Source organism: Stigmatopora argus, chromosome 23 (assembly GCF_051989625.1).
Source record: "Stigmatopora argus isolate UIUO_Sarg chromosome 23, RoL_Sarg_1.0, whole genome shotgun sequence".
NCBI lineage: Eukaryota > Metazoa > Chordata > Actinopteri > Syngnathiformes > Syngnathidae > Stigmatopora > Stigmatopora argus.
Genome location: NC_135409.1, coordinates 4,517,254 through 4,528,580, shown reverse-complemented (window position 1 = coordinate 4,528,580; position 11,327 = coordinate 4,517,254). Strand labels below are relative to the sequence as shown.

The window sequence follows — 11,327 nt, the reverse complement described above, 5'->3', positions numbered from 1 at the left end:
GTTTTCCTTTTGTGATTTTGCGTTATTCGCATCGCCTGTTCATTAGGCATAAAAAAAAGAATGTTTGTGTTCATTAAGCATATACAAGAATGACATATTTGTGTTTGTTTATTGAAAGTTTGGACTTGTGCTTTGGCATTAGTTTTACTGCCACTTGGTCAAAATAGTTGTTTTCCTCTTGTGATTTTACATGTTTTGCAGCACCTGTTCATTAATAATATAAAAGAATGACACCTTTGTGTTTGTATAATGACTTACAAAGATTGAACTTTTTTTAGTATTAGTACTACTCCCACTTGGTCAAAATAGTTGTTTTCCATTTGTGATTTTGCATGATTTGCAGCACCTGTTCATTAATCATATAAAAGAATGACACATTTGTGTTTGTTTACTGACTTTCAAAATGTGCACTCTTGCTTCAGTATTAGTATAAGTACTAGTAACAGTGTCAAAAGTTGTTTTCCCCTTGTAATTTTGCATTATTCGCATCACCTGTTCATTGGGTATATAAACTAATGTCATGGTTGTGTTTTGGATTGGATTGGATTGGATAACTTTATTCATCCCAGATCTCAGAATCCAGATTTTGGATTTAATTTAAGTTTTGACAACAGTGTTAAAAGTAAATAGTGTTTCATATTGAGACTATGGAAAATTTCAGTCAAGTGTACTCCTGAAAGTGGAAGGTGGTTTCCTATTTTGGTCCATTTGAACACTGGATCATGTTTGTTCCTCTGCAGTAAAAGTGGCTGCTCAGAAAAGATCTGCGTGTTTTTTACTACCGTTCAAAATGTGTAATAAAGTAAGCAGAGTGAGTCAATTTTAGCCAAATGCATAAGCTATTCGTGCAGTTATATTACCTAAATTTGAGATTTCGCGACGATGACTCGATGTTGTGAGGAGTGGAAGTGAAAGAAAAGCAGCCAATGTAGCTGTGATGCTAGCTGCGGCGAGGGGCGTGTCTGCGTGGCGGGGACGCGCAGTGACGTCACGGCCACGATCGACGCGCGCACTGGGGAAGCCGCCTGGCTGCCAGTTTTCGGAGCTAAAGAAACCAAGGGGAGCGGCTAAAGACTGTTTCGGGCTGGGGAAAGAGGCAAGACGCCACGGGACGCCACGGGACGCCACGGGACGATCTCGGGACGATCTCCTCTCCTCGCCTCGCGGAACGTCCTCGGGAGCACCGAGACTCGCGGGATAATCTGGAAGAGCCTTCAACGACGGTCCATCTTGGATCTTATTTCGCAATCGTGAGTAGTGGAAGTTAGCTGTCACGCTGCGCGAGCGCGGAGGCTATTTGACATATTGTGCGTTCGGGCCATTCCGATGTCGATTGCGGTCGTTTTCCACGGGCACGGACGCCCACTGGACGCGTGCTCGTGCGCGACAGGAACATCAGCAATAACATAATGAAAATTTGATGGCTGGTGAGGCAAAGCACTTGGAGTTTGAGCAGCCTTGTTTGTTTGAGGGCTGACTCGCTCGCAGATCTCGTTACTAAACCTGGGCATCTTTTGAAGTCATGTAAACCACTGAAGACCCCAAGCCCCCCCCCCCCCCCCCCCCCACACACACACACACACACACACTGCAATATAATCCGTCCGTTAATAAGTCTGTCCTGATGTTTCAGTGCAATTGATGGGATACTCGTATTTTGACCAGACTCCTAGTTTAAATGCTTTTCATGTCTCTGGTACTGTATGAGTTTGGAAAAATGTGAATGACGACACTTTGGAAGTGCATTTTTCTATTGTAAAATGGATCATAAATTCTTGCCAGAGCTTCAGCTTCCATCGTAGTTGTGCGCTCAAGTGGTCTAAATGAAAAACGTCATTTTGGAATGAAACCCATGATATGTGGATAAATTCACATGCTTCTTTTCTTTATAATCTCATCTCATTTTCTGAACTGCTTCATCCTCACTAGGCTCGCGGGGTGTGCCGGAGCCTACCCCAGCTGACTTGGGGCCACAGGTGGGGGATACCCTGAATTGGTGGCCAGCCAATCGCAGGGCACAAGGAGAAAAACAACCATTCACGCTCACACTCAAAACTAGGTGCAATTTATAGTGTCCAATCAGCCTACCATGCATGTCTTTAGAATGTGGGAGGAAACCGGAGTACCTAGAGAAAACCCACGCGGGCCCAGAGAGAACATGCCAACTCCACACTCCTTTATTCATCCCGTATTTGGGAAATTTCACTGTCACAGTAACAGTGATGACTAGGTTTAAATGTGGAATGACTGTAACAATGCCATTGTTTTGAAAATGTCATGCCCGAGTTAATACGTCGTTGCTCCAACTTTGTGAACTTTCCACATCTTTGCCGCCCTCTAAAAACAGCGTCAGCGATCTGTGTATCTGCGGAAAGCCACACCAGTGCAAACACTCGTGCTCGTGTGTCCAGATAATCACGCATTTGCAAACCAAATGGACTGTGAATGCGATCCAGACGGGGAAGTGAAATCTGCTGTAGTTGTGCGAGGCTCGGCGACAGGAGAGAATCGAAGGAAGAATAAGAGGAAAAGGCCGCCCTAAATTTATTCTCGCCGCCCCTCCTACAGAAATACTGAGCCAGAAAACTTGCTTCCTCCTGCAGATTACTGTAAACACTCTCCGCTGCCCACCGTCCGAATGGTAAAAAGCCCATTTTTATTTTTAAACTTCCATTCTCCTTTGCGGTCTTGACAAATCGCATCTCATAGCTGAGTTTTCACCTCGGCGCTTACCTTCCTTGCACAATCTTTGTTTTTATCACAGGCTTTGATTTGTTTGCCAAGAGAAGGATTTATTAGTGTTCCGCTCACATTGTGCCTCATTATTATTTAGCCCAGGGGTGTCCAACTCAGTTTTCTTCACGGGCCACCTACCGTATTTCAGTGGCGGGCCGTGAATTTCAAACTGACGCCCTCAGTGCTATGTCTGAATCAATCCAACCCTCAAAAACTATTTTATGGCTATAAAACCTTTACTGCAGCTACAACTGCGACACATATAAAAAAGCATAAATAATAACCTCATACAATTGAAATATTATTTAGGTATATAGTCATATTTTACTCACCAAAAATCCTTTTTATCTGTACACAAAATCCATTCTCCTTTCTTTCCTCCTTCTTTTCTATCGCCATTGAAGCTAATGCTGAAAGTCGAGCCTGTCCTCTCTTATTTCTGGCATAAATACGTTTTTATTCGATTTAGTGCTGAAAATGTTCGTTCCCGGTTGTGACATGCTTGCTTGCTTTGGAGTTGTCCGACCTTTCTTAATGATGTACAGCTTTTCTTGAAAAGTCTGTCTTGAAAATGGCTTTGACAGTAAATCTGCAAACAAATCCATTCCTTCTCCCCCTTCAGCCATTTCGGGTTGACAAAACCGCTCTTAAATAAACACAACAATATATTTGCTTGTGCAGCTCGCTCCATTATTTAATAAGTATTCATGGACAAAACATAATTAACTGTGATTGTCTGTGATTCAGATATTTTTTTAGGCCAGTAGAGAAGGCCTTGCAGGCCTTGGCGTTCCACCACTGCCGTATTTACTCGCATATAAGCCACATTTGTCGGTCAAAAAATGATGACTGATTTCAGGTTACGGCTTATATGTGCATAAAAAGACGAAGTGCACGAAACTGCAAGGTGACAACGCCATAACACCATAACGTCATGACGCCATGATGTCATGAGAGAAAAGATAAACAGATAAAAGGCTAAACCAAAATTATTTTGACGTCTATGAATGAATTTAAAGAAAAAAAACGTTAATAAAAACTCACTTGTGCCTGTCACTGCTCTCTCAGGGCGTCGCCATTTTACCTAGGGCGTGCTTTGACTGGCCAGATGTGAGTAGCCTTGATTTTGAAATAAAACAAAATTCCACTTTTGATTTTTTTTCCGTTTTATTTCTTGTTTGAAAGTGACAAATATTGCAGTAATACGAACCATCGAATGAATTGAGATGTTTTGACATTAGAAGCAATATGGCTGCCACAACATCTTAAACATCTGGTAAGAAAATTGTAATTTCTGTCATTAGAAAGCATCGGGTTTTCATCAAGATAGAAATATTTCTTTTTTCAAATTCAATAATTTGATACTTTGTATTTACAAAGACAAGCATATTTACTTCTTTATGACATTGACCCTAACAATGTGCTTTTGATTCATACAGTATCTCAGAAATACCACGTGTGATGATTTTCTTAAGATTATACCTTCAAAGTAACACTTAAAACCATGAATATGGAGGTGAAAATTGTAAATTAGGGGGCGGCTTATACGCGAGAAATTGTAAAATTCATCAATTTTAAGGAAATTTAAAGGGTGGGGCTTATATGCGAGTAAATACGATAAATAAATATGAGCATCCACAGCCAGTTGAAGTCAATTGGCATCATTGTCAATAGCGGGCTATGAATTCATTTTTGGGTCACTTGCTTTTAATTTTTTTATTTTAGGGTACTAATTGCGCGCTACTCTCGTCTTCTCTGCGCACAGCAAATCATATGGAGCGCACAAAATAAAATCCCTTTTTTAAAATTTTTATTATTATTTTTTTTTAGCTGTGAGGCCGACGCGCGAACCACTCATCCGCCGGGTCGCCCATTCATAGATATTAATCATTACATTTTATTATTACTAAATCATTTATGTGTTGTAGACATACACCTGCGTATGGCAGGTGTGATACTGGTGTGTGCCCATAGCGAGCAATAATGATGTTGCTCACACTGGTACTCAGTGTGCTCAGGGAGGTTGTCTTTCTGCCCAGAAAAACAAAAAAATAGAGGGAACATTGCTTACAGGTTACTTCTGGTAAATTTTGGATACTTTCCTATTGATTTTGAGGGATTTGCCAGGATGCTTCTTGTTCGTTTGTCGGTTCCTGCTGATTTTTGGGCATTTCCAGGAAACTAATGTGGTCGCTTGGTGGACTTTATTAGGTCAACGTCCATCTTTTTGTTTGATGATGTTTTCTCTACAGTCTCCAGCACAGGTTAATTTCCGGAGCGGCGTTGACGCTATCTGCCGTTTATCGGCGTTGCGCCTCCAGGCACCTCAACCGTATTGTATGCGTCTTATCTGGGATGTTTCAAGCCGTCACGCTGCTGAGGACGGTATCTTGGTCAGACATCTTCTTCACACACAATCTCGTGGGTTGGTTTTTGGGTCTAAAATAAGGCAACGCTGGTTTGGTAACTCATTTTCTTATTATTGTTCCCCCCATTATCTAGTGTGGTAACAACTGCTGCTTTAGAATGTGTTTGTCTGATATGCAATGTCATATTTTATTCATATAGTTTCTGCATGCAACCTGTCCTGGGCCGGTAGGATATTCTCATAGTTTATGGGGGCGGAGCCAACATGGCGGCTGTGGAGTAAAGATGAGAATGGCAGGAGGTTGCATTATTGTTAGTAAATCTTGTTAGTAACAAAACATAAGAGTTGTGGGAAAGCAAACCAAGGGCATTGCCGCATTTCTGGGATTGAACCCACGACCTCAAAACTGTGAGGCCAAGGTGCTAACCACTCATTCACCGGCCCGCCTCTCACTTTAATACTTAAACTTTAATACATGCATTATTTTTTAAGAATTCCGCCATCGGCAAAACATATCTTGGATCCGTCCCACTGAGGTGTTCATGTTCGCTTTCACTCGATTGGCTGAGTCAAAGAAAATAGGATGGATGTCAGCCAGGTGTATGTTTTTAGCCCCGAGGGGGAACGCGGCGCAGATGGTTTTTTCCCGTTTCAGTCAGCCGTGACCGACGGGCTGCGGATTTGCACGACGTCGGCCAGAAATCAGCGCAGTTGCAAGCGTGTGTTGCTCACACTGTTGTAGGGCTGTGGAATTTCACGGAGGGGCCAACTGCGTTAAAGGGGGGCGCTGCAACATGAACTGAAGATGGAATCTGTGCAAATGTCAATCCAAAATAAGCGTTATTGTCTTTTGAGTGACACCGTATGTATATTAGGGATTGCATAGTTTTCTACGCGAGTCCCCTGAATTTTTTTTTTGGGGGGGGGTAGCTGCGGATACCTCGTAAATGGACTAAAAAAGGAAAAAATAGCATATCCAAATGTTTCCCCCCCACGTTGAGCAAAGGCCATGTAAGAGGGTTATTGGCGGAAACATTTAGATTTATTTTATTTTGCATACTGGTTGCCAGCACAAAATTATCCTGCGAAAAATGACTTTTGAATGTAAAAATAGTCCAGTGTGAGGAATTGAGCTTTCGTAATTATGATTTTCTTGACTTTTATGCTCTTTTTTTTATCTGTATAGTTTTTTTCACTGGTGTAAATATATAGTGGAAAATATTGTATTTTTGCAATACATCTGTAGACTATTTTAATTGATATAAGAAATAATGCAATGCAATACATTGAGCTCTCTTGGTTGTGATTTGCTTGATTTTTTTTTTAATTTTCATTTTATTTATTATTTTTTAAATCTCTCCTCCTTCTCCTTAGGTGAATCACTGATTGCATTACGGTAATCACAGGAGTGTCAGCACCGCATCATCAAACAGGAGCATTTTCTGACTTTTTTAAATTCAGCCATCGCAAGCATTCCAGCGACTCATGTTTTCATCAGGACGCAAGCCGACTCCCCACATTTTGACTTTTTCTCCATCTGGCACTCTCACTTAGTCTTTTGCCTGGGCCAGCAAAATCCTTCACCGATCCCCTCATCATGTACGGAAGTTCTCGTTCCGTCTCCAAGCTGGACGCGGTAGGGTCCAACAACGGCAATGGCACGGCCAGTCCCGGACGCTCTCCCCGACTCCCGCGATCCCCGCGGACGGCTCACCGGCGAAACGGAAGCGGCCTTGGCACTTCTGGAAAAACCTTATCCATGGAGAATATCCAATCGCTCAATGCCGCTTACGCCATGGGGGGGCCCGTGTATTTCGCCGACAGTACCGAAGACCCGATCACACTGGGGAGCCTGGGGAGTGGACTCAACCCAGCCGTGCCCAAAAGCACCATGACCCTGGGTCGCGCCGGCGCCCGACTGTCCTATGGGGTCCGAAGCGCTTTTGTGGGCTGCGGCCCTACGATCAATTCTGGAGGAGGCGTCCCCGCCGAGGTCGTGTCGAGCGACGCCATCGCGTTTGGCGGGGAGCTGCAAAACCAGCCAACGCAGCCTTCTACCGTGCCCCACTCAACGAGACAGGTGAGACTTAGTCCATTTTCCGGACCGCGGGATCGTGGAGGGTGCTGGAGCCTAACCCAGCTAATTGCGGGCACCAGGCAGGGCACACACCCTGAATCAATGGCTGGCCAATCGCAGCACGTGAGACCTTTCCACCCGTTTTGCCCGATTCTCTGAAAGTGACGTGATCGGGCCTGACTCGCGGTCACATGATCTGGGACGTCTCTAAAAACAAAGTGTGTTCCAGGTTCGGGACGGTGCCATGACAGATCTGCAGAGCCAGTTGAGAGAAGTGCTAAGAGAAAATGAGCTTCTGCGTCGAGATGTAAGTCCATTTGCCTTCAAAATGTCAAAACCAAAGCAATTTTTTTTTGAACGACCTAGCATTCCTAAATTAATTCATTTTTTTGTAGTTGGATGCAAAGGAGTCCAAGCTGAGCTCATCCATGAACTCCATCAAGACCTTCTGGAGTCCGGAACTGAAGAAAGAGCGTGCGCTGAGGAAGGATGAAGCCACCAAAATGACCGTGTGGAAGGAGCAATACCGGGTGGTGCAGGAGGAAACGCAGGTACAACCTGAAATTAGTCATAATCCAATGTTTATTTTAGAGCACGTGTCAATGTGGCGGCCCGGGGGCCAAATCTAGCCCGCTGCATCATTTTGTGTGGCCCGGGAATGTAAATCATGAGTGCCGACTTTCTGTTTTAGGATCAAATTAAAATGAAGAGTATAGATGTATATTAAATTTCCTGATTTTCCCCCTTTTAAATCAATAATTGTAATTTTTTAATCCATTTTTTCTGTGTTTTTAGTTCAAAAATCATTTTGTAAAATCTAAAAATATATATAAAAAAAGCTAAAATAAACATTGTTTTAGATCTATATAAAAACTGAATATTCAGGGTTTTTAATCCATTTATAAAAAAAACACTGTGTCGACTCGTACGGTGTTTGTAAGGTTTTTGGGGGGTTTGTAAGGGGAATCATAATCATTTATAAGGGCAGTTATCGGCAGAGGTTGACAGGTATGCCCTTGCTTTAGAGTAAAAGTGCTATGTGAAGAAGTTCACCATGGCTCGTACCTGCGGTGCTTTTCACTCCCTGCACACATCTCGTCGTTCAGTGTTGTGAGCGCATCTTCGCTTGAAAAGAATTAGGATCGAGTGAATGTCAAATCTCAACACTATCCCATTCAATTGCCATCTTTGCTATGCGTGTACGTGTTAGAGGCGATACCTGTGAAGACACGAAAGAGTCGTGTGTGGCGTGTGAATGGGCTATCATCTTTTCGCTTTCATTCCGCTCACACCCTTTTCATTTCCATGATTATCTCATCTCGGATTCCCTTCTTTCCTCTTTGTTTCCCCTTCGCTTTCTATTTCAGGCGTCCCACGGTGACTCAGCCGAACGCACGTTTGAAACCAAGTGGTCGGCATAATTTATAGTTATACGCTCCCCGCAGACGGGCGTGCGCCCGCAGGCATGCCGGGTCATGCCGTGAATGTTCACCTTAGCCCCCCCCCTTCCTCGTACCCTCCCCCGATGACCGCCGTTCCGTGCGAACCGAAAACGGTCTTTTTGACCACCGCGACAGGGATGCTGTGTAAACTGGAGCGTCACCATGGTGACCGGTTCCTGGGTTGCACAACAAGCATGCATTATGGCTGTTGGTTTCCAAATAGCTATAAAAAGTGACTAAGCTCTTGCAATTACTCCTCGTCAGAGTTAAGTTTGGACGAGGAATGATTTCTTTTCGCGTGTCGTACAGTGGTACCTCTACTTACAAATTTATTTGGATCCAGAACTTGTTTTCGTAAGTTGTATTTTATCGATAAATGCTTGAATTCGTTCCACGCTCCTCCCCAAAAATGACTTTGCATTAAACAGAACTACTATTATAAGTCATGGATATATAACAGGGCCTTTTTCTTCATTTCATTTGCACCAGTAATTCTAAATAGTGTAGATTTACCTACACTCGAAAAAAAAAGTTCTTATTGGGAGACAGCCAATGGGAGGCCTGCAAAGTGTAGAGAGATTATTAACCAGGATGCATTGCTCCCGCGACACTCGCAACCTAAAATAATGGATACAGGAAACGTACTGACGTCTTGTTTTTGTATATTGAAACAGTAATTGGCATATCCGAGGCTTTCATAACCTGAAAATTTTCTATGTAGAAGCTTTTGTAAGTAGATCCAATGAAAAGGCAATGAGCACTCTTGCTTTACTCCTCCTCAAAGTTAAATTTGGACAAGGCAGGATTTCTTTTGGCATGCCGTACATATTTGTTTTTCTCATATGGCCTCGTCACCTGCGGAAAGAGCTCCAACAATGAGAATGCAAAGACCAAAGGCGTTCATCCAACCGCCTTCTTTCTCTTTTCGGTCACTCGTTGCGTGCCCGCGATTCATTACTCTTTCGTCGTTTGATCGCTGCAGGGGAAGAAAAAAAACGAAGCGAGGAATGCCTGGAATGCCGCAACCTTCCAGCTCCCTTCTCATATTATTCCCGTGCATTGCACAGCTCTCACTCACCCCAGCGCTTGCCATCCTTTCTCCACACACTCGTGGTGAACTTAACAATAACCGCACTGTCCTTCCACCGCCTGCTAAACGCTACCGGCTGTACTCGGAGCTTCGTGACGTCAGAGTCGGAGTGTGTGCCAGTGTCACGCTTGTCGTTTGCATGCAATTTTTGTGACATGTATCCATTCGCGTGTGTGTTGTTTTTACTCACTTGTGTTTGGGAGTTGTGTGTCAGCTTGTGTGTCAACCCGCGTTAGTACAATCGGGCTCTTGTGTACAATTCGCACAAAGACGAGTTCGCGCTTGTGTGTGATTTAAATCAGAAGTGCTTAATACGTAAATGGATGCTTGGCTCGTTTGGCTCTGGGAGCTCACCATCTGCACTGCAGATTTTTCCTTCCTTCCAAGATACCTCAAAAGTATTGGATTCATTGGATTAATGGCAAATAAGAAGTGACCTGAAACGCAAAACAGAGTGGCTTTTTGTGAAAATGGACGAGGAGGGAGCCGGTTTAAATATTACGCATTAAAAATGACACTAGATTGGCTAATTGTGTACCTAATGTAGTGCAAAATATGTAGGGGAAACTAGGAACACAGTAGCCCAACGCATGATACAACATAAATTTAATACTATCAAAAAAAAAGAAATGGACACAAAATTAGTAAAACATTTCACAGTATATGGATTTGACAAATTTAAAGTGGCAGGAACAAAAATTGGACCGATACAAAAAGGAAATAGACAGAACGAAGATGCATTTATTTGCTAGGAACACAAAGATCGAAAGGGTTAAATAATCAAGAAGGCGAAGGGAGAAAAAAACAACAACCCCAAAAAACCCAAAACCCGGAAAATTCTGTGCTGACTAACAACCCTAACTTCAGCCCTAACCCCAGGACGACCGATAACCCCAAAACTAAACTCAGCCCTAGCACAATTGAGGAACCTAACCCTAGTACTAACCTCAACCCTAGTAGGAACAATAACCCTAATACTAACTCCAACCCTAGTATAACCAACAGCCCTAACCCTAGTACAAACCTCAACCCTAGTACGACCAATAACCCTAACTCTAATACTAACTCCAACCCTAGTATAACCGACAACCCTAACTCTAATACTAACTCCAACCCTAGTTTAACCGACAACCCTAACTTGAATACCGTTGCGATCGTGTCGAGACGTCGTGGCGCGATCGGAGGGATTTGGACCCAGTAGCGGGGAAGCAGGAGGAGGCGAGACGAACTGAGCTCATGACAGTAACTTTAATGACTCAAAAGCTTTACAAAATAACAACGACTTGTACATCCCAAAACGAAACAAAACCGGAGCAGGGAGAACTGTACCTTGCGGCGATGTATGCAGTGTCACACAGGACGATCCGACTATGACTAACCACTTCTGTGGTGCTTAAATACACATATGCCTATGTAGGCCTATGTCCGATTATTATTATTATTATTATTATTATTATTATATCAGGAAGTAATCAAGGATCACTTGCAGCTGCTCTAACCTAACGGCAAGCCAGTAGGGACAAACGAGCCGCTCCTGACAAATCCTAACTTCAACCCTAGTATAACCAACAAACCTAACCCTTGTACTAACCTCATCCCTAGTGCTACCAATTA

The 11,327-nt window shown here is 43.3% G+C and overlaps 1 protein-coding gene across 10 annotated transcripts in view; it reads left to right on the top strand.

The window, feature by feature from the left end:
• Positions 1 to 987: 987 nt before the first annotated feature.
• LOC144068848 (ELKS/Rab6-interacting/CAST family member 1-like) overlaps positions 988 to 11,327 on the top strand; it is a 67,942-nt gene continuing 57,602 nt past the window's right edge. For 3 of the 10 annotated variants that reach the window (XM_077593732.1, XM_077593733.1, XM_077593731.1), the window contains exons 1-4: positions 990 to 1,250; positions 6,479 to 7,184; positions 7,411 to 7,488; positions 7,577 to 7,732. In XM_077593732.1, coding sequence (XP_077449858.1) covers positions 6,702 to 7,184; positions 7,411 to 7,488; positions 7,577 to 7,732 — 717 coding nt within the window. In that variant the 5' untranslated portion in view covers positions 990 to 1,250; positions 6,479 to 6,701. Of the gene's footprint in view, positions 1,251 to 6,478; positions 7,185 to 7,410; positions 7,489 to 7,576; positions 7,733 to 11,327 lie in introns of all 10 variants that reach the window. The other 7 variants (XR_013298318.1, XM_077593730.1, XM_077593735.1 and 4 more) reach the window with 4 other exon arrangements.